General features: G+C 47.9%; 2 protein-coding genes across 9 annotated transcripts in view; one reads left to right on the top strand and one right to left on the bottom strand.

The window, feature by feature from the left end:
* Positions 1-2199: 2199 nt before the first annotated feature.
* On the bottom strand, positions 2200-18305 carry lrrc9 (leucine rich repeat containing 9). Of its 7 annotated transcripts, none has more exons than XM_053844374.1 (31): positions 16362-18305; positions 15943-16161; positions 15738-15878; positions 15591-15654; positions 15461-15531; positions 15217-15399; positions 13954-14109; positions 13439-13593; positions 13324-13374; positions 12774-12899; positions 12598-12715; positions 12361-12484; positions 12146-12286; positions 11968-12086; positions 11503-11658; positions 11318-11437; positions 10921-11133; positions 10565-10690; positions 10348-10488; positions 10106-10283; positions 9679-9899; positions 9374-9499; positions 9170-9300; positions 8552-8660; positions 8368-8492; positions 6839-6975; positions 6027-6244; positions 4797-4865; positions 2605-2730; positions 2495-2545; positions 2200-2432 (listed from the first exon to the last, which is right to left on the bottom strand). In XM_053844374.1, the coding sequence occupies exons 1-31, from the start codon at positions 16434-16436 to the stop codon at positions 2421-2423; spliced, it is 4002 nt and encodes a 1333-aa protein (XP_053700349.1). In that variant the 5' UTR covers positions 16437-18305; the 3' UTR covers positions 2200-2420. The 7 variants fall into 7 exon arrangements, with proteins under 7 accessions (XP_053700349.1, XP_053700348.1, XP_053700343.1 ...); XM_053844373.1 differs by having other exon boundaries at positions 2201-2432; positions 12774-12953; positions 13243-13374; positions 13999-14109; positions 16362-18304; XM_053844368.1 differs by having other exon boundaries at positions 2205-2432; positions 12774-12953; positions 13243-13374; positions 16362-18301.
* The window catches only part of rtn1a (reticulon 1a), a 17670-nt gene continuing 11463 nt past the window's right edge, over positions 17115-23321 (top strand). The window contains exon 1 of one of the 2 annotated variants that reach the window (XM_053844378.1): positions 17115-17356. In XM_053844378.1, the coding sequence (XP_053700353.1) occupies positions 17167-17356 (190 nt within the window). In that variant the 5' untranslated portion in view covers positions 17115-17166. Of the gene's footprint in view, positions 17357-17474; positions 18232-23321 lie in introns of those variants that run through there. The other variant, XM_053844377.1, reaches the window with a different exon arrangement.

Below are 23321 nucleotides of genomic sequence, written 5' to 3'. Positions count from 1 at the left end.
TGACGACTGAGTTGTGATCCGTGCCATCTCACCAATAAACCTGGGAGACACCTGGGCTCAACCTGTAGGGCAACAGTCTAACTACAGTTGTGGGTCCGGTCTTCTGCAGCTGGTGTGGACTCATCTGAGCACCAGTACCTAGGTAAGCACCTCCTTCACATCAACCACAACACACACCCTCCTGCCAGCAGACAAGGCTACTGGATCTCCGAACACCCCGGCGCTGCAAACATAGTGGAGCAGCAGTAACGTCCTCATACAGAGAGTGTGTGTGTGTCGGAGATTCATGACAACACAAACGGACGTAATGAAGAACCCACACAGTGACACAAGAGCGCGACACAGAGATGCAAACCATCCCGGCGAGGAGCCGTGCGGTCCACTCACGTGGAGCCGGAGGAGGGAGGGGAGGGGCGGCACGCTGGGTTCACTCAGTGCTGATGAATTATTCACCGTCTTTATGCTAATGTCATTTTAATGTTAAAGCACTGAGGAGTGCAGGAAGGCGACGTTAATCAGGCTTTGACTTTTAATTACAGTCTTCCAGAGAAAGTGAAAGCTGCATCTTTATTCAGAGCTAGTTCTGGGGGTGGAGGGGTGTAGGGTGCGGTGGGGGGGTCGGGGGGGAGATCACACACATGAAAAGAACAGCCAGAAAACAGACATAGAGGACTAAAGATGGGAGGTTTAGAGAACGGATGAATGGATGAACAGTGGAGTAAAAATTGATGAGTGAAACAAACTAATGCAGGGAGCTGCGGTGAAATGATGGAGGGATGGACGAGCAAAGATGGAGGAGAGACAGGTGGATGCTGAAGGGACTAAACAGAATGATGGACACTGGGAAATGAAAACGTGGAGTTATACTTGGTCTGACGCACCGGAGCCGACTGAGTCCCAAATCTGTGCATTAGTGTATGTTTGTTCTTGTACTTCTGTCTTTGTGAGAACCTGTTCAAGTTTTCAAGAGAGTGAGGACCTTTGTGCAAAGTGAGGACATTTTGGCTTCACTCCCAACACTATCCTTGTTGGGACCTTTTCCCGGTCCCCACAATTTCCCCCATTGTCCCCATCCTCAATTTGAGGACGAAGACTTCAAAATAATTTCAGTTTGGTTCAGAGTCCTGGTGAAGTTTAGCCATGTGTTTTGGGTGGTGAGGTTTCGGGTGAGAAGAAGCTGGGGAAAGCATTATGTCAACGAGAAACCTCACAATGTCCCCACAGGGATAGCAATACAAACGTGTGTGTGTGTGTGTGTGTGTGTGTGTGTGTGTGTGTGGTAATGGCTGTGGTCGGAACCGTCATCAACACAAATTAAGTGAAGTACGTCCATTAGAGGTCTTGTTTGAGGGAGACGAAGCTTTTCTGGGTCTGTAGAAGAGGCAGCAGCTCAGTGGTCTCTCCTAACACACACACACAAAGGGATCCAGAAGTGCAGTGACATCTAGTGGCATTGGTGCTGCCTGGGAAGCTAGAAGAACAGAAGTAAGTGTCTAAACAGTAGAATAGTTTCTCTTGACTAAACCCAAATATGTAATAAAAATAGTTCCCATCCGGCCACCCCTATGAAAAAATTCTGGCGGTGCCCCTGGAATCATCACCTAAGCACAATATTTTATAATAGAGTTAGTTTCAAAGCTTTGTTTCTATTTTCACTCCCCAAATTGTTTGTCAACACTTTCGTCTTTGACATGTCAGTAGGAACTGCGTGGGCCACTAGAGGGCGCGAGTGAAGGTGACCTTTAATCGGCCCAGTGGTACTGGACAAAGGTTCAGGAAGGCCGTCACGCTCAGATTAACGGCGAATTTGTGGTTTTGACTCCATCAGAGTCAGATTTCAAACCCGCGCAAGGGACCAGATTATAATCCCGCGCAGCAAACGAGCAGTTCATTACAGAGTGTCACCTACAGCTTTTCCAGAAAAGAGGCTCATGCAATGAATCTCTAAAATCCTTTTCGTTCCAGATTACATGTTCATCTGAGCGCCTGGAGATTATATTCCACGGAGAGGTGTGCTAAAGCTGGATTATCCACTTGTTGGGGGATGCTTTTGACCCGACGGAAGCGCCATGTTGTGCATCTGCGGGTGTTTTTTTTTCACCAGAACTTGTTTTGGGCCAGAGATGGGATTGCAGTAGACATGACACCAAAACCGCTGATCTTCAGATTAGAGCAGTCAGTGATCCTCACACGAGGACAAGAGTCACGCACGGTGTGAGCTGGAAGAAGCCTAATTTTTCGGAAACAAGCCACTTTATTTCAGTGATAAAAGCTAACACAAAGATGGAGGGCAGACGGATGACCCCTCCAGTGCCGACAGAACAGTACACAAAACCCTGTGGTGCACCGTCCTTCCTGGATTATGAGTTGATGTCTCTGCGACTGATCCCTTGGCAGCAACACAAGTTGAAGCTTTAGCATCATTTGTACATCTGGAACGGAACATCAGTTTCACCACACGACAGTCAAAACAACACGTTTGAGACCGACAGACCTGCCGCTTGGACCCCGGCTGGCTGGGCTGGCGCTCTTCTTGCTCGTCCTGCTGACAAACATCATCATTCACAAGGCAGTTTCGGACGGTGAGTGTGTGAGTGATCGAACCGGCAGCTCCACTCGGAGAAGTTCCGCTCGGCTTCGTTCCTCCAGAGAGATGGTTTTTCCATCCAGCACCTCCAACTTATTGAGCCGCAGCACGGTGACGGGCCGGTGGAGATAGTAGCGGGACATCTGGGGGAAACAAAAAACGACGTGTTTCCTAGTTGAGTCCTTGAAGGAACCATCATCTTACGCTCATAGCAGTTGACCCAGCAACTCCTGGAGGCCACCTCAACCACTACACAGCCATAACATCACCTGCTCCAGTGGGTGGTGAATCTTGCATGTGGAGGCACCGCAAGGAGCCTCAGTATTCTTGGCATAGCTGAAGGCAACCACCAAGAAACTGGCTCCTGGGGGCCCCGGAGGGAAGGACTTATCTTATCTGACCAAGCTATAAGGTGTAGCTGCACATCTCCTTACTCCATAACCATGTGATAACGGTACGCTTGGAATTCAGCTGCATCTGAAAGAGTTTGTTCCATTGCCATTGCCAATACAGTTTAGGCTAGTGGAAGGTCCACCACCAGAGACATCAAGATCCATCCTATAAATGCAGCATGTCTGGAGACCAAAGATTCAACTCTCTGCTCTGGAGGAATGGCTGTAAGGAGATCTGGAAAAAAAACAGGGTAGCCTGCCACCAAAAGACTCCAGGTCACTGCCTTCTTAGACCAATGAGCTACAGCGACCCAAGTACTGGTTCCATCGAGTCAAAGTCCTGACAAGCCCAAGTGCATGTTTTGGCATCTTAAATGTGTTTCATGCTTGGTAAATCCCAGTGGTGGGTCCAGTTTTTGGAGGGTAGGTCAGTGTATCCTCAAATAGTTGTCATCTGGAAGCCAAAATTGGACTTGGACACTGCATCTGGGTCCAATTAGAAGCGGTGTAAACACTGACCCATAAGTCTGTCCAGCTGAGAACTGTCCCGCCAGGTCCATACTGGACACTTACAGGCGCTGCTGCGATGCTACAAGCCAGGAGAGAGATCCTGGCATCCGGACACTAGTGACTCTCCGGGCCCACGGCAGAAGGTCTCGAGGGCGGCAGTTGACCCCTGTGCTGGATTAACCCCCTCTCATGGGAGGAGACAGGGGACAGGGTGCAGGCGCAGCTGAGCAGTGACCCGCTTGGCTCAATCCGTGCGGTCCAGATGGGCGATGTAACCGGGCCGACAGCGACCACATTTGGTGACCAGATTTGTCTTCGACGCCGGCCAGTTTGACGCTCAGCAGACGGAGAGCTGTGTAATCGCTTAATTTTGGGAAAGTGATCGTGAGCACGGGCGAGAACAAGCTTCGGTTTGAGAGTCGTGTGATTCAAGCTCACATCGACTTGGGTCGGCTATCAGCACGATGGGAAAATAAGGAATGCACCCATGCTAGAACATTCGGCACCAGTCCCAAGTCGGCACTCATCCCTTACTATGGCTGACTTTGCTTCCTTCAGCCACTTTCTTTGACGGCCTTTCCCCAAGTGGTCTAGGTCAGTTCGTCACAGGTGGTTGCCCATATAAGGGCGTTTCCACCACCAACAGGGAACAAAATAACCGACAAGACCTGGACCACTTCTTGTAACAAAAATGGCCGCAGATTGGACGGGAGAGAGTATACAAAAGTTGAACTGAAACAGCAGCCATTTTTGTTACTGAAAACTAGGGTGTGACTGAGATTTTTGCAATTTTCGGCTGCTAATATTATATTGATTTTTAAAATCCTAATATTGATTTCTTAAATAAACATTCAAGGATCAGACACATTGTGAATTGCACAATTTCCGCACCTCCATTCCGGTAGATGGCGCCATATTGCCACTTTGCTGTGCAGCGCCATTCCTGAGGTAGTCACCACGGCAGTCGTGGACATTTCTTGATTTTACTTCTCTACTTTTTATAGTAGCGGGGTAGAATATCGCAATGTAAATATCGTAATATTGTGATAATATTGTATCCTGACCCAAGTATTGTGACACATATCGTATCGCCAGGTCGTTGCCAATACAAACATTGATGTGGACAGACAGTCGAACCAATATTAGACAGTGAATAAGCACAGAAACATATAAAATACAAAACAAAGTTGTCGGAATAACAAAGGGCTTGCCAGCTATGGTCACACCCAGATCGCTGTGCTACCAAATAACTGATGACAGAACCACTGAGGAAAACTACATCACCAACCAAACCTCATGATACTCACAGGGTTTCCAATAAGCGACAGCTCGGTCAGCGAGGGAAGCACTTCCAGCTTGTCTATCTCCGTGCTGTCCTGCCCGCGGAGGAGAGAGGGAACATCAGCTCACGCAGAGTTGCTGCCATTGTTGTACACATGCATGTTAGGTAGTGACACCTGAGTCACACAGAGTCTGACTCCCTCTTGAGTCATATGTGTCGCTGACTCACCGCAATGTTGCAAATAGTCTGTTTACCCTCGATGCTAATATGCAGTTTCATAATGTGGGAGACTCATCTGAGACTAGCGTCGTCTCATGACAGAACTTCCTCATGTTCAAGGTCGGGCGACCTCCAACTGCAGCGAGGTTGTGGTCGTGTCTTAATCAAATGCACAAGAGCGGCTTAAAGCAGCGCGAGGAGGAAGTGTAAATCACGGGGCCGATGCAGAGTGAGAGGGTGATTACACGTTGTCCTGATTGTTGCCCTCCGTCTTCACTTGCCACTGACCTTCAATCAAACTTGATCTGCGCCAATGCTAACCGTGGCGGCACCGCGGGGCGGGAATGGCTCCTGATTAGCCGACTGCGTGTCGTGCTCTACAGCCGCAGCTCATTCAAAATATATGGTTCAGTAATACTGTCGGGTGGGTGAATTCAAAAAGAAAATTCATATGTTTCGGTGCATTCAAACACTTGATGCCTTTGAATGTCAAAAATGTGAATTTCAAATTGACAGAATTCCTGTTGTGAGGGCTTAGTGGCTGCAATTCACAAAATCTACTGAAACACAAAAATAGTCAAAATTAATAATAAAAAAAAACACACAAGTAAGTTAACGATGAATAACAAAAACTTTCTAAAAACATAAAAAACAAACATTTCTGAAAAGAGGGAATGAAGAAAAGTATAACATAAAAAGTCAGCACAAAAAATTAAAGACAACTGAAAAAAGTTATCAAAAATGAAAATAAAAATGCCAGAAACAATCAATTATAAAAGTCAAAAAATTATAAAAAGTAAATTATAAAACAAATCTTTTTTTTTTTACAAATATCAAGTACGTAAAAATTGAAAACCAACACTGTGCTACCAAGAAAATTCCCGAGTTTGAGAAAAAAAAACAAAAAAACTATAGAAGATAAAGAAACTGGAAGAGAAAAGACATGAATGAGAGATAGAAAAGGGGAAAAAAGCCAATCCCTTCATGACACGACGTGTTTCAACTTGTTTGAACTTTTCAGGCATCTATGTTTCACCTGCAGCTTGTTGGCGTCCAGATGGAGCTTCCGCAGCTCCGTCAGCGGTTGGAGGTGGTTCAACTCTCGGAGCCGGTTCTCTGCAAGTCTCAGCTCCACCAGAGAGTCCAGTGAGCTGAAGGCGTTCCGGGCCACCGTCTTGATCCAGTTCCTCTCCAGCACCAGCTCCTGCAGCTGGTGGAGACCCTCCAGGCCCTCTACCTGCCGGATCTGGTTATCTGCGGACACACACACGGAGGAGCGTGGGTGCGACACCAAACATCAACTCAGCAACAGCAAGACAATAAACTACACAACAAGATGTTGAAACAATATGACAACAGAGGACAGACAGTAGGAACACAACACCATGAAGATGTAACAAAGCACAAGTTAATAAGGGGTAGCACAATGTCAATATAGGAGAGACAACAACAGACAGAAAGAGCTTATAAGACAACACAACAACAAAGAGATCAACAAAAGACGCAGGAAGTTGTGAGGCAGAACCAGTTGAATTGGTGCGTAACCCTGGACAGAAACACGACAACAGTTGTGCAGGTGGTTTGTCCCTTCAGTGACTCATTAAATGCTTCCATACTTCAGTGCTCGCTCACTAACTTCCTTGACTCAAAAGAGTGAAGTCATCTTTGTGGGCTAAATTGCAGCCACAAAAAAAAGCTTTTCACAGCAAAGTCAGGCTTCTTTTCTCCGCCGTCTCATTTAGCAGCTGGTCCGAGGTCCGCGCCCGCCTGGGCTGGGCATCCGCCTTTTCACAGGCGGGGCGGCGGCCATCTTAACAAGCTGGTGAGCGCGGGTGGCGGCTGCGTTACCTTGCAGGAAGAGCGATTTGAGATTGGTGAGCCTGCTGAGCTGCAGATTGGCCATATTGGCGATGCCATTGTGCGTGAGGGACAGAAGCTCCAGGCTGCTCATCAGCGGCTCCAGGGCGTCGCTGGGGCCGGCTTTCCTGCACAATCACAACACAACAACAAGTTTACGCGCCGCGCTCCTGGGCTTTTGTGGCTCGCGCTACAGGTGCAGACACACTCACAGAGGAGACAGACAAAAGGACGGCGGGACCGGACGCGGCGTGCGCCTCGCCCCTTTGTTCGCCTGATGGAGCCGCGACACACTAACTGAGCAGCCGACAAAAGCGCAGTCATTACCGAAAATCTTGGTGAGAGTTTAAGGTTGTTCAAGTACGGCGATTTGTGTTTTGACCTTTTGTGAGTACAACAGCGAGGAGACTGAAAACAAACCCGATGTTACACAAACAAGATGATTGTGTTGCACAAAGATATCTGGTTAACACATTGTCCCAGAAGCTGCAAAACTTTCTGCCAACAGGTTTCTCTCAAATAAATTGCAATAATGAACAATAAAAACTGAATTTAAATACATAAAATACCACAAACTGAAGGCCAGGGGGCCCATCATGCCCCTCATGGTTGTTTCATTTCAAAGAAGGATTTAAAGAAAGTGGCCTTTTGGGTTTATTCCGGTGTCATGTCACACTGAAATCTACTTTCCTACTCGATTATTCTTGTTGTTGTTATAAAATTGTGTAACTGAAAATGACTTGAATTCGAGGAACATTTGAAGATCGATCACAGGCTTTGTCTGTTCCATTAAAAAAGTTTTTTTTTTTTTACAATATAATCACATTGTCTGAGTAGAAGTTATGATGTAACTCATTATAACACACATGTACATCCAAGTGCTTTACCATGAGATGTAATATAAATACTTATTTTTGAAAAACATTTATCTCTTATCGCACCATTAAAGTACATTTACAGATATTTTTTATTTAATAACCATGATGTAATTATTTTCTTAATGATGAAAACAGAGTTTTTATGATACATCAATCGTTTTATCAATATAACAGATTTCACTACACTGAAAGGCTGTTCTAAATCTTAAGATAATGATGTTTCACATTTAAATCTGCATAGTTTACTTCCATTACTCAGCAAAAAATATTTTACAAATGTTGAAACAGAAGAGTTACTTTAATCATGAATTATGATTGATGCTATTCGAGTCATGTGTCCGGCCAACAAAAACGCGTGATTAAACTAAACTGACGAATGTCATGACGTTATGTTTCTTGTGTTTCATGTGTTTGTTGAGCAGATTATTTGGTTAAATTGAACACATTCAACGCGAGAGTCTAAAAACGAGGAGAGCAAATTATCAATCGGGTATTTACATCCAAGTCAAGTGCGAGATAATCCTGCTTTTACGTCAAATTAGAAAGATTTGATCCGGATTATAATCGACCGCCCTCTGAACTGAGGTTACAGCAGTTCATCAGCGAGCCAGTGCTGCCCCCTGCCGGTCATCACCAACTCACCTGTTTCCCCTGGAGTTACTCCTCTGGCCGTAGCCGCTGGAGTTGACCTTGCTGTACAGGAGGTGCCTGCTGGACTTCTGCACCGGTAGGATGGACTCCACGTGGTTGTAGTTCAGCGACAGGACCTGCGGAGACACCGCTGCTTGATCCTCAGCTCGGACCAGGATGGGTGCGTCGTGCCCACCTTGACGCTGGGCAGGTAGATGAGGCCGGAGAAGGACGTCAGGCTGTTGTGGTCCAAGTTGATGGAGACTAGGTTGACGAAGACTTCGGCTGGAGTCAAGTCGACGAGTCTGAAGGAGAATGTTGGACCTGATTTGTGACAGTGTTATTACTGCTTAGAGACATTTTTAAGTCACATAAGTTGGATACTTGGATGAGACCACATAATAAAATGCTACACAGAAAACTTGATATCATCCCTGGAAACGCTTTGTTATTAAATATAAAAGAGCAAAATAATCATAATAATAATTGTGCGTGTATCAGATAAACTGAATGACTCAAACACTCAAATACAAAAGTACACATACATGTATCATATATATCGTAACTAGAACAAATTCAGAATCATAGAATAAAATGCAAAATGCAGTTGTTTGAGAAAATTAAATCATAAAGGAAAAAAAGTCAATAAAAAAAATAAATCTATTAAAAACATCAAAGTTTTAAAATGAAGTTGTTAAAGGGATAAATCAGGACACAAATGAAATAAAACAGAATGAATAAATACAAAGCAAGCAGGTTCATAAAATGGCCGCCATGTCCAAGTTCACCACTAGATGTCGCTGCGTTGCCCGACCTGATGGAGCAGGACTGCAGGCTGAGCTCAGACAGGCTGCCGTAGTTGCTGTGTCCGAGTTGCTCTACCACCATGTCGGTGTTGAGTCGTCCCTGGAAAATGGCTTTAGAGCTCTTCACCTCCGTCTCGTCCTGAGGAAACATCTCAGCGTCACCAGGAAGCCAACACCACAGCATCTTCTGCGCCGCGGTATCGCTCACTCACCACGGCACACCCGTCCAGGGCCTTGATGCTGGGGAGATGGAAGATCACATACATGCGATAATTCTCCAGTTTCTGGATCAGAGGGTTTCCATGCAGGTCCAGGATGGAGAGACACCGTAGTCCCTGCTGCCAAACAACCGAGTGAGTTAGTGGAAAATAAAGAAGATTCCCTCTTAGAAATGGAGGTCACGGTCTTGACAATGATCTGGGGTGTGATGCTCCTTGATGCCTCGTGACACAAGACTTCACTAACTTCAAATTCATTCACCCGTCAAACATCTACAGGACATCTTCGGACGAGTCACCTTGAGCGAGTGCACGTCGCGGGATGTGGAGATCTGGTTGTTGCCGGCGTAGAGCTCCAGCAGGGAGCGCGCCCTGTGGACGCCGTGCAGCGACGTGATGCAGTTGTTGTCCACCGACAGCAGCAGGATGCTGGGCATCTGCTCCAGAGCCGACGTGTCCAGGCTGGACAGCTGATTCCCGTCCACGCAGAGCTTGCTCAGCAGAGGGAGCTTCGGGAGGCCTTGAGGAGAGAGAGGTCACATGGTGAAAGTGTTGGACGCAGCATGTTTCACAACTCCAGCCATGGATTTAATGAAGTGTGGTGCAGCAACTCTAGTCTCTAGTTAAGATAACAGGATGTTCTCGCTCCGATCCACATGTTCATGACTCAACTGCCTTCAACAGGTACTGACCACTGCGGCCCCCTGCCATCCACACAGCACTGACCGTCCAAGCTGCTGATGCAGTTGTTGTTGAGGAAGAGCTCCTCTAACTTGCGGCAGAATTCCAGCCCCTCCACTTTAGAGATGAGGTTGTCATTGAAGGACGCCCAGCGCAGGTTGATGAGTCGGTTCAGGTTCATGATCTTGGATATTCTCTGGTTGTCCAGATTCAGAGCAGTGATCTGAGGAAACAGGAAGACTTGGTTTGCAAGGAAAAGAAGGTCCAGAGAGCTGCCTGTGCCTCACCTTCACCGGCCAGTCTGGTTCCAGGTTCTTCACGTCCCACGGCGACGGACACAGAGTGCACAGCAGCTGAGCCGTGGAGAGCAGACTGAGCCTCCGAGGTCGACCTTTGTCCACCCGGGAGTGGCTCAGGAGCGCAGCCTGCTGGAGAATCAACGTGCTACTTCCAGGTACATGACAGCTCCTCAACATCTCCCGCTGAGACCAAACAACCTTTCACCTGATTGATCTCAAAGCCGGCAGCGATCTGAGCAGCGGTCGTCGACTCTGACTCTGTCACCGGCATGTCGTCCAGATGGGTGAGATTCACCAGATGACCCAGGATGGTCATGCGAACACTTTTGGGCTGTGGTGAGAGAAACCACACGGTTGCACTCAAACTCCAAACACTCATCATAGAAGAAAGTGGAGAAGAGGAGGACAATCAATGAGGTTCAAGAAAGTGGCAGCCATGATGAGCATAGGTGGAGCATGATGGAGACAGGTGAAGGTGGAGGAGGAAAGCTTGGATGAGAAGTGATGAAAGATGAAGTCAGCAAGAAGAGGGAATGGTGGTCTTTCAATGCCGGGACTTACACTTTTGAGGGCCGGGTGTATCTTTATCCAGGAGTTATATCGCGTGTCCAGCTTGGCCAGGGCCGGGGCGTGGCGTCGGAGAGCGCTGGCATCCTTCTTGGCGTTGGACAGCTGGTTCCATCGAACGTCCAGCTCCTTCAGTTTCATCAGTCCCTTCATCCCTTCTAGAGTTTCCAAGTGGTTGTAGCTGGCGTCCAAGAACTCCAGGGTGGTCTGGAGGTGAGATCAGGAGTGAAGCTTTGGAACAGATGTGGGACTTCGCCGTTCATCTACATCATCTTCATCACAATTCATCTTCATCTATATCATTTTCATCATCACCACCATCACCAACATCACCATCATCATCCTCATCATCATCACCATCATATAACCTGTTGTGTGGAGTCTGACTCACCATGTGAGCTAGGTCTTTGAGGTGCGTGAACTCGTTGAAGCTGAGGGTGAGACGCTGCAGAGCCGTGAGGCTGGAGATCTCCTTGAGGGAGCTGAGCCCACAGCTGTGGAGGTTCAGAACCTGGAGCACATTGCGAACCCTCTGTTAGCAGGTTAGACAACAAAGACAAGCTGAAGCAAACTCACCACGATCTGACTCAGGAGGTTCGCTCCGCTGATGTGAAGGAGAATTTTCTCGTCGAGACCCGACAGCTTGGGCTGCGATTTCAGAACCGGATCCATGTTGAGGACTTCTTTGTCCAGGCGCACAAAGCCAGAGAGGCTGTCGGACTGTTCCTGGGCCTGAAGGAAAGATGGATGTTCTTAACTCACCTCACAAACAAATCGGGAGGAAAGAGTTCTCTCTAGGAGGAGATCGTGTTTGTACGAAAACCTCCCCGTGGAGGTGCAGGACCTTCATGTGTTGGGTAGAGGAGCAGAACCGGGGAGAGGAGCACCTGAGGTAAAGGACTAAAGTAGGCCACGCTTCTTTCTAAGACGCTTCATTTTTGGAGGGTCTGATCTGACCTCTCAAGAACTTCTAAACTGGAGCTACCTTAACCATGTTCATGGAGCATAAAGGTCAGGGGTCAACCGCTCTACACTTCTCACCTCTGTGATGTACTCAAAGTAGACGATGTACTCGGGGAGGACCAGCTCGTGGTCGAAGATGAACCAGTGCCGTCGTCTGATGAGGGTGACCGGGGTGTCAAAGAGACATTTGGCCGCGTCTGGGTTCAAACAGGGATCAGTGACGACAGAAGCTCGGGAACATGCCTCTTCATTTTACCTTTACTCAAACCGTTCTTCTGCTTGGAGTCCACGTTCCGGTACACCGACTCGGCCAGAGGGTAGTTGGCCTTGTTCACCGGCTGGCTGTCTCGCACCGGCTGGCTCTGGCCCAGGAACACTTTGGAGAAGATGACCAGACCTGTAGGGGGGGGACAATTCAAAATGAGTTTCAGGACAAAAGAGAGAGGCAGGAGGAGGAGATGAGGAGCTCACCGTGTTTGAAGGCCACCGGGTCAGTAGGGTTCTTCCAGGCCTGGCGCAGCGCGTGGTCCATCCTGGGTTTGTCGGTCACAAACAGACTGTTGGACAAAGGAACGGCAGCTTCTTTTCCTAAAGCCTGGTCACAATGAAAGAAGGGAGCAGCGGCTGAAGATCAAGTCCCTCATGATTCAGCCCAGAATTCTTCCTGAGGATCAGTGGAGAATCGGGTCTGAGGCAGGGCTGGATCACCTGATAGTCCTGAGCACTCTTGAACCCTTCCTCGATGATTTGCAGAACAGTGTCCATCTCCTTGTTGGGCTCGGCTTCCGGCACATGCAGCAGGTACTCCAGGCGCCGCCGGTAGTTCCTGCACAGGTGAGAGTCCATCAGACTCCAGAACAATCCGGCTGACCACACACACTCACTGCATCAGGTGGGCGGCGTCACCACCGGTGACCACCGTGTGGAGCTTTTCCTCAAAGCGAAGTCGCAGGTCGCGGTTCTGGACTCGGACCACCCTCTTGGTTTTGATGCCGACGATGCCGAGAGGCCTGTAGTCCAGGTGAGTGAAGCGGGAGAGCAGCAGTTCGTCACAGGTGGTGAACCTGAGAACAGAAGGGTTGTGAGGATGAAGAGGTTCCTGAGCCGCCTAGTGGTCACAAGAGGAAAATCACATTTATAAAAATAAAAGTAGTATTTTAATATTCATAGTTTTCTTTCTACAAAACATTATTTAAATGAAAAATATTTTTACTTTATTTTGATTTTTTAATTAAAAAAATAATGCATATTGAAATGGTTTTTAATAGAAAAAAATAAAAGTATACTATGTTAATAACAAAGAATGAAGAACATGGTTTCGACATTTCGAAACCCAAGATTCTGAACGCGTACCACGGGTCAGAGGAGCATCCCTCCTCCAGGAGAATATTCCCGACGTTCTCCAGCTCCATCACCAGGAACTTCACCGTGTACCTCAGCATGTTGGTGGCAAGCACCATCTCCCGCCTGAACCACTCTTCATTCCTGCAGGAGAAACCTCAAGTCATCGTCTCAAACACCAAGAAGCACCAGACAACCATCCACTGACTCGGTCATCCTCCGCGTCCATAGCACCAGCCGTTCCTTCAGGTTGTCCATCTTCCGCAGGATCTTCCTGGAGAGGCTCTCGCTGCTGTTGGAGTCGTTCCTGTCTCGCTGACCTTCGTCTTTGTTGCCAGATTTCCTGCAGAGCTCCCGCTCTAGCTGGGGACAAAGACAACATGCCGAGAGACTTTCAACTTCACGTCTTTAAAAACCCACAAACACGCCGCTGGATAGAAGGTTGGAGCGACACTTCAGATCAAGGTCACACAGAGAAATTGGAAGACAATCCAGACATGAAAAAGAGCAGTGAAAAACCCAAACCTTGTCATCGCAACTATTTCAAAATGTCTGCCATCTTGGCAGAAAGTGTGCCGAAAAATGAGAAACACACAAAGAACATTGCTACTAAAGGTGAAAGGAATTCAAAAAGCAAGAAAGAAAGGGGAAAACTGGGGGAGAAAAAAAGGTCCAAAACAAGTTGAGAAGGGCACTGAAGCGCAGGCTTCACTGTGGACGTACATTTTTCAGGCAGTGAGTGAGGACCCTAATTCGTTCCTCAGGCACCTTGGACATGGTCTTCTTCTTCTCCAGCAGCCTGAGCCGCATCTCCTCCAGACTTCTCTCAGCAGCGTGAACCCGCATGTTGTAGTACATTATCTTCTTCATCACTGTTGACTGGAGGAACAGGAAACACAGTCCGGGTCTGAAGAAGACAGTTTCTACTGTGCAACAACCACAAGAAAACTTGCATGAACAAACACAACCAGGGGGAAAAAAGATGCTCGGGATCTTCAACTTACGACTCAGCCACTGTGGTCCACCTCCACTGGGAGGAGACCGTGGGGTGGAGCCAGGATCAAGAAGATCCGGATGTGGCTGTGTCAATGGTCAAACAACCATGGCTCAAACTGCACTGGTTTCAGGCCATTTATTGAAATAGGCCAGCGTTTTTAACCAGGGTGCCGCGGGAAACTGATCCAGTTTCACCTCAATTTTTATCCGGAGATAGAGGTGGGCAATATGATGACATTAAATCAGGAGAATTAGAAGGTGTTGAGGAGCAACCAAGGTGTGGAGATCACATGGATTTGCTCATGGATCCACTATACTGCAGAGCTCCAGTGTGTTGATGCGCTGATCTGTCCGTCAGTCAAAGCAGCGCTGCTGTGGTGCGCGGCGCTCCTCTTCCCACACACTCACAGCCAAGAAGCCTATCACATGCACAACTTCCTGCTGTTTTTAAACCTGATGCGCCTCTAACTTGAGCACACACTTTCACCACAGAACCATGGAGGGAGGGATCCTTGTCGGACCCGCGAAGCCAAAGACTGTCTAACAGACTGAGCTAACAGAGCTAATAGCTAACGTGACGTCTCACTTCAAAACTTTATTGACACTCATGGACTGTCTAAGTTTGCTTTGTGGTTTAAACAATAGGGATTTTCTATAGGAGTTTAAGCACAAGTGCGTTTTGACTGAGGTTCCTTTGGTGGTGAGTCTCGGGATTTTTTCAATAAACCAGGGGTGCCGTGGCTAGGTTCAGAGACCCCGAGAGGACCAGGTCAGCAGAACTGATCTCAGACGCTGTTCTAGGACTCATCTGGAGCTTTGGGACTCTTTGGGGATTTTTTTGAGAAGCATGTCTTCTCTTGAGATGCGGGGGAGGTGGTGGGAGGAGCCTGAGGATCAGAGAGACAAGACTGGTTCATTCATTCCCTGCCAGAGCAGAACCCCTGCATCTCACTGGGCATGGACCTGCGATGGGCTCAGATGAGTGATCACCTCGGCCGCCTCCTTGGCTTCCTTGCTAGAGACGTCGTAGGTGTCCAGGTGCAGCAGCTGCGGCAGGTGGTAGAGCACGTGGGTGGTGTAGTTGGACAGCAGGCAGACGGGGTTGGGGGGCGACGTGGGGTACTTGAGCAAGAGCTCGGTCAGGTTAGGGAGACGAGTCAGCATGATCAGCTCCTGCGGACGGAGGCCATGAGTCCCATTCACTTCCCAAACTACACTCCGGCAGCAGCGTTACCTTGAAGGAACGGATCTTGTTGCCGGACAGATTGAGGTTCTGAAGGTTGATGTTGGGGACGAGGCTGTGACCTTCAGGTAGGGGTCAAACTGATGAGTCTTTGGAGAGACTCGCGGAAGAGCAAACTCACCAATGGTGGAGATTTTGTTGTCAGCCAGATTCAGATCTTTCAGTCGCACAAGTGTCTTCAACCCCTGCGACAAAGAGACGAGCGCATCGCATCACACTCTTCCTGGTCTTAAAGTTACGGAAGCGCCATGTCTGTCGATGAACCAACCTCGATGTGTCTGATCTGGTTATTGTTGAGCCACAGAACCTCCAGGTTGGTCAACATGTCCAAGTTCTTGATTTCACTGATGATGTTTTCATAGAGGTAGAGTTTCTTCAGCTGCAGTGAATCGTGAAGGCCAGAGATCTCCTGCATCAAGAGGCAAGAGAAGGTGGAACAGAACCCACCAAAAGCAAACCGCTGTTTGACTTACAGTCAAGTGACACTGGACCACCCAGAGCTCCTCCAGCAGGGGGCAAACCTTCAGACCCTCGATGACTTTGACTTCCTGGCCCACGATGGTGAGCCGACACAGGTTGGGGAAGAAGGACAGGCCGACGATTCGGGGGAAGCCGGAGAAGAAGATCTCCAGAGAGCTAATGCTGCCGCCCTCCTGGCCGAGCTTCTCATAGCAGATTCCATTGGCGTGGAGCTACAAGGAGAATCAGAATAAAAGATGTATTTTTCAAATAATTTTTATGACTGAGATAAATGCATGGTCAGTTTAATCTCCTTACAAGCGCAATATTTTTTTTCTTCTGCTACAGAAAGTGTGGAGAACATTTACTGACCGTTGAACAACAATTTCCTCAAACTCTGAAACTATTTTGGTTGGAGAAGAGCAACACTCACCAGCTCTTTAAGAATGTCGTCATTGCTCCGGTCCTTTCTCTTGGCGTTGACTTTCTCCTCAGAAAGCGTCTGCATGCTGCGCCAAGCACTTCATCAATCCAAGGCGAAAGGTGGGCGACATGGACGTCACCTCGCGGCTGACCAGCTGCTGCGGACTGCGGCCGGACGCTTAAGTTAAAACGCATGAAAGTCGCGATCGTACGGAGACAAACGAAGGACGATGAAAGCTCCTCAAGTCTCGCCGCTTTATTTCCCCATCGCGCGTGTCACCTGGCTCCCAAAATATCCCTCCGCGGTGAGTCGCACGCACGGCAATGTTTGGTTGTCAGGCTGGTCGCTAGGGCCGCGGCCGCCACCAGAGGGCGCTGTTAACCAACCATGACGGATGTTCGAGCTGAAATTGATTAGAGGTCTTCTATTTAATACCATGAAAGGTTATAGCTAAATTAACAGTGGGAGGGGTATTAGAATTTACGAAATTATCGAATCTATATGATCTTCAATTATTGTAAGGAATAAATATACATTTCAGAGGATATTCTTGTTCATATTAGGGAAAGATGAAGATCAGACCATCATATGGAATATATTGCCCATGTGGCGATGAGAAAAAGCCAGTAAAACACAAGCTATTAAAGAGCTCCAAAGGTTCTGAACAACAGCCTCTTGTCTCTTTGAACGCCTCATGACTCATCAGAGTCCTCAAAGAACTAAGGTCCTCCATGAAAGTCGCCGCCTCTAATAACTGGTCACAGACCCGCGTCGCTCCACCACTTGTTCACAGTTTCAGGAGTCAGAGAAAACCATGGAGCACAACGAACACAGCGAACCGGAAGGCCCGAAGCTCGAGACACAGGATGACGATATGTGTCTCCCGGCGATGCCTGAGGACTTTCACTTTGGTTCCACCGCGTTCTTGTCCTCGCCGATTCACAGCGGCCTGAACGACATGCTCTCTGGGGACTGGGGCGACTTCAGCACGTTCCAATCCTACTGTGAGTCTTGTTTCTACACACATTCCACAGGTTCAAGGTTAGACAAAGAGCTACAAACGGCCCACGAGCCACATGTTGATCAACTCCTCTAGAACAGAAGTTAGTTCAAACGTTATTAAGCAAAATGTAAATTAAACAATGACTCATGTTATATAGTTCCTCTAACCTCAAACAACCCCTCAATTATTTATTTAAAATTATCTGACGTAATAGTCAGCACGCAATAATGCTGCAGTTAGCTATACTCACCACAAGTGGGCGCCATTATCAAATGCAACTCATACCAAAAAAATGACAGCCTCGATATTTCATATTTTGACCTCACTTCCTGTTTCAAAACAACAGGCTTGGCATTTTTCGATGGCATAAATCGGTTGCTCTTTGACGCGAGTCTAAAGTGAGCACTGATGACATCATAATAATCCAACCATCGACATCTTCCGGTCATTCTCACGACCAGCAGAGCGGCTGGCGGACGGGATGACGTCACTGTCGGATCACTGAACTAAAACAATCCACCCAGTTCGTCTCCTTCTGCTCCGCGCCCGAACAGAACCGCCTCCTCCGCCCACCCCAGACACGCACACAGACGGCGTTGGCGCTCCATCCCGGCACCACCGGCCATTTAACACGCAGCTAGATCTGTCCGGCACCAGGAAACAGCATGTCCGCTCGGCCCGGCGACGAGCTCGACTCGGAGGGGAAGTGGTTCGGGGATGTTGGGAACGGGCTGTCTGGAGACACGTCGACCCGGTTCGACGAGGGATTTAAGGCGAGAGGCGCGGACCTGATGATGGGCGACCTGGATCAGGAATTTAATCCGGTTCGGGACGAGGGGAAAAGGAGCCCCGTTGCTATGGAAACTGCATCTACAGGTACAGTCACTCATCGACGTGTCAGTCCAGGTGTAGTGTTGGCGCAAACTCGCCATCCGGGGGTGAAAGCTGCTGCTCCGGAGGTTTAATCTGTCTGGGATTTAAATAATCCCCCTTCAAAAATGTTTTACTGATGTGTTTGTCCTGCTCGGCTTGGTCATAATCTTGTCATCTGTCAGAACAACAACTATCTGCGTTGCCAAAAAAAAAAAAACTATTCAAAATGTAGCATCACATGGCAATAGCATGCTCGAGAGCTCAGAATTAAATGCTTTGTTCATGATTTAGAAGGGTAGGGTTGCCAGTTTCGGTGGAAATAGAATCGCAGCATTTCCAGTTCGTATTAAGTTGAAAAAAGCTACAATGCTAACCACATGTCTCTGGTCTGTTTTGGTTATGTGAGATATATATATATATATATATATATATATATATATATATATATATATATATATATATATATATATATATATATATATATATATATACTTTTTATTTATATTTTTTATTTATTTATTTATTAATTTGTGTTTACGTAACAAAAAATAGTTCCAACAAACTACAATTCTAATTGCAAGCATTCAAACTTTGCCGTCAGATTCTGTGGCTCAGAAATTGAGTTGTACTGTGTTAAAAACTGAATAGCGATCTCAGAATTCATGGCTTTGACCTTTAAATAGTGGCCCTAGCTTTGTAAACTCACACCCTCTGAGGAAGCTCACTCTGAATTCAAGCTGGTCTTGGCTTAATGTAAGTCAAAGTCAGGGGACCAAGCAAAGTGGTTTGATCAGAAGTTAAACCTTCACAGTCAACATTGTTTGGCTCAGTCCTTGAGATGATGGTGTTGACCGTGTGTTCCAGCTAACTAGCATGGGATCCTCACATCCCAGGAAACCTTCCCTTCCCGAGTGTTCCACCGCCCTCCATCACTCCAGGAACATGTTTTTAACTGTCAAGTCGACGACACTTGAGGTTCGCCAGGCTATTTTTAAATCCTGAAAAAAAACCTGAGTTAGGTTGGCGAGCGGAGTCGGGGCTTCATTCACAAGCTCGCTGAAATATTCATGAGCAACCATGTTTAAAAAAAGCCGCTCGGTTTCCTCACATCTCCCCCGACATCTGAAGAAACCTCACCGGCTCTCAGGTTTGCGTTGGGTGAGAAAACGTTTGGGGCTAAGATGGAAGAAGTTGCGCAAGTTAACAGGAGCGCTGAAGACGCTCTAGTTGCAGCAATGACGTAGCTCAGGTTAGCGAAAGCTACTTCAAAAAGATGGTGACCTCCCTGTGTTGGTAGATGATAGCTAAGAGCTGCCTCACTGTCTCTTAGCTTTACGCCAAACAAGGAAAAAGTCCAAGGCCCTTCTGCTACAGGGCGGGTCCAACGTTCCCGATGGTCATGTAGTGGCTTATTATTCATCTCCGTCTCGGAGCTTTGGCTTGCGACATGCACCTGCTTCAGTAGTTCCCAGTTACATCAATATATATGACTCAGGTGTGTTGGAGTGAAGGCAGAGCAGATAGATGGCAACACAAGGCTTTGCATTTGGACCGAACTGAAGGCTTCCTCCTGCGGCTGGGCGGCGAGATCGTGATCACTGTTTGGGGGTGACATTTCCAAGAGGTGGATGGAGCTATGGACGTCAAACCGCATAAGCCACTTCACTTCTTCAACCACTTCAGATGTCAAGAGGAGCTAGTCCTCCAGCCTCCTTGTGGTTTGTCTTTTCATCACCCAGAAGAAGCAGAACTGTATTCCTCATTCAGACGTCTGACCGCTCCTCACTCGCGTTCCTGACACTGATCCACCTCCAGAACCAGACGAAGCCGATTTATCCTTCAATAACCTAGAGGAACGGAGCTTCGCAGCCAGAAAACTGTCAGCAGCAGTCTCACTGAGAGAGTCCCAGTTCCTCTGCCCTCAGATGAGCCAACTGAAGCTGTTGGCTGATTCCATCTACCAATGTGCTGAAGAGGTCAGAAGGAGGTGAAGGCTTGTGAAGGTCACGTCATCAGGACGCTGATGGAGACGTCTGCAGCCCGACAGCTTTTCTGCTTTGTCATTTCTGCATCAGCATGTTGGAGTGCAGCACTCAGCGGTGCATTTGTGCCTGCTGTCCCCAGGGGGCGCCGGGTCAGACTCTGTGATGAAGACACCAGATAACCCAGGAGAGGGGGGGGCGAGGAGGGAGTGACAGCTCCACCAGCTGACATCATCAGTGACCTCTCTTTAAAGTGGTCTGAATCTGGTCCACCTGCTCCTCCCCCTCCACAGGGTCACCAAATCTCAAGTCTTCCTCCAGTACCACACAAACATTGCACCTTGCAGGAGGACGGATGAAGCATTTAAGAGCGCCAGCATCCTTTCATGTGTCTCCCAGAAGGACAATTACAGGCAGCACTGGAGTCTGTCGCGGCACCAGAGCGCTCTGTTCTGATGGTGATGCAACAAAGTCTTCCACCAGCCCCACGACTCATGTGAGCTGCAGACGGACAAAGAGCTGGGTTTTGTCTGATAAGTACAGCATGAGACGAATCCTACACACCCGAGTGAGTCCCCGGGATTTGAGTTGCTTGCACTTGCTCATCTAGTGAAGTCAACCAAGCTTGACAGGCACTTGGGGAAAACTCTGAATGCAAAACATCTGAGTGAGTCCTACAGATGTAGAGAGTAAAGCAGACCTGAGGCATTTCAACACGCCAGTATTGACGTCTGACTGACTCATTCCCTAAGTCAGTGACTCATTGGTGAGGGAGGTTTTCGGGTTTCCGTTGATCCGCTGCAACGGCACAGCACCACACCCGACTCAGTCAGACTGTTCCATCGTCTTCAGTCTGGATCAATGAAGGCAGGAAGTCTGGTCTTTCTGGACTGTTTGAGAACAGAAGTAGCTGAATCAATCCTGAGTCCCGGTGTGATGCTGCTTTGAAGCTGACCTCCATCAAGTTTCCTCCCTCCATTGTTCTCTTTCACTCCTCTAACTGGCCACAGTGCAGCAACACGACGACAGACTACCTCCAAAATGTTTTATTTTCCACATCAGTCGCTCTGCATCTGCCGCTGCTCTGTTCATCCCCTACGTTTCTGGAGAATTCCACTAGTGTCTTTTTGTTTCTTGTGTTGTGTTTGAGTCTGATGGAGGCCTGAGCTCTTCACCCTCCTCTGCGAGAAGCTCATTTCTCGTATCCTTTAACTGTTTCTGCCTCAGCTTTCTTCTGGTCACCGCCACTCATTCTGGGGCTGCTGCTCTCATTGCTGGTGAAATAAGAGCCTGGTATTGAGTGATGATCCAGTCAGACACGTGGTGTAAGAAGAGACCTGAGAGGAATCGCTTTCACAAGGTCAGAGAGGAAACTGGCCTCTGAAAGACGACACCATGTTGGGGTCAAAGACCGCTTCTGCTGTGGCTCTTCCAGATCACATCTGTCCAGGTGTCCGAGTCACCTGCAGCTCAGTGTCTGTGAGGGGAATGACGTCCCTCTGTGAACCACTTGGTTCTGGACTTGGATCGTTCAAGGAGCTGCAGGAGCCCAAGTGTCAGGCAGTGTTAGTGTGAAGCCCGGCTGCTGCAGCGACAACAAAAGGCTCACATGCAGCAGGACGCGTTTATGTAACCACTTGTCCTCTCAGGGGCCGGACGGTGTCGGTGGCCGAGTGGAGCCGAGGGTCCCTCTGCGGGGCGAGTCTGTCTGTCCGAGTCCATTTGCTTCAGCCTCACAGGGGTGTCTCTCACTCTCTTGGCATCTTGTTGTCGCGACACAACAGGGACTGAGAATGACCTCGAATCCACGACGGCGAGTCAGTGGAGTCACAGTGAGGCAGTCAGAAAGCAGCAGCGAGTCAGTAGACTCTCTGCAAGTCGGCCAAGTCATTGAATCAGGCAAGTGTGGTCGAGTCTATGGAGTCACAGTCAGTGAGTCTAGTCTCCAGGAGTCACAGTGAGCTCAGTCATGCCACGGTGAGTCAGTAGACTCACTTGAGTCTCAGTGTGAGTCGGTCAATGAGTCTGATCAGTCGCGTCTCATTTGAGTTGGACCTGCTCAGCCGGGTCGCACAGCTGAGGAAGGGCCGCTTTCAGTCATCTGGGAGGCCAAAACATTATGACCACAACACTGCAGTTGCTGCTGACTGACAGAAAAGCAGCGATGAAAGTGTTCTGGAACCTGTGCAGTCAGGAAAACAACACTGGAGTGAGATAATAACCACGTTGTTCCGTGGATCACTAAGAGGATTACACTTAGATTTGCTTTTGTGGAACATGACTGGAGTCCTTGTCAACAGATTGTCAGTCACCACAACAACCCCAGTCGTCTTGGGTTTTACGATCATTCCTCTGGTGCGCCTCCATGCTGCGGTGTGATCCAGTGTTGAGGACCAACAGAGGGAGGGACAGGACGTCCTGACCGTTCATCTCCACCCTAACACTCCTCCGCTGTCGCTCCGCAAACCTATTATAAGCTGCACCTCTGCCAGGAGTCGCGCAGGCCTGAATCCAGACGTGTTTTGTCTCCACATCAGCATAGGTGGGAGGGACTTTATTTGGACCTACAGGACGTCGGCTGCGCGGGAACACTTGACCTCCGGGCAGGAGGTTTAAAATAACTTCAAGCTTTCTCTTCCTGTTCTAGAAAGTCCAGTGTTGCTCAGTTCGCCTGCAGGGACGTCTTTAAAGAGACCGCAGCACAGAGGTTCTGCGACTCCTGACAGATGTAGAATCAGATCGGCCAAAACATTATGACCACTGATTCACTCATATGAATTTGGTCAGGTACATGACCTCTGTTTACAGTCACACTGTCCAGTCTTCTGTGATATGGATCAGCCCATGTTTATGGATTCATTAAATCTGAAACTGCTTAGTTTTAATATATTTTTAATTTGATTTTTGTTGTTGATGTGTTTGATGTTTCGCAGTTCTATTACAATAAATAGAGTAGCTAATAGGAAGTATAAAATATATGTTTAAATTATTTCTATATCAAATATTTATTATTGTATTACATGAATCTATTCATAATTTATATAATATCTAAACAGAAATTTTAAGAAATGACCAACAAGTGACAACCATGTACGTTTTTCCTGTTTTTCT

Source organism: Synchiropus splendidus, chromosome 16 (assembly GCF_027744825.2).
Source record: "Synchiropus splendidus isolate RoL2022-P1 chromosome 16, RoL_Sspl_1.0, whole genome shotgun sequence".
Lineage (NCBI taxonomy): Eukaryota > Metazoa > Chordata > Actinopteri > Syngnathiformes > Callionymidae > Synchiropus > Synchiropus splendidus.
This window is presented reverse-complemented; position numbering and strand designations above follow the sequence as displayed.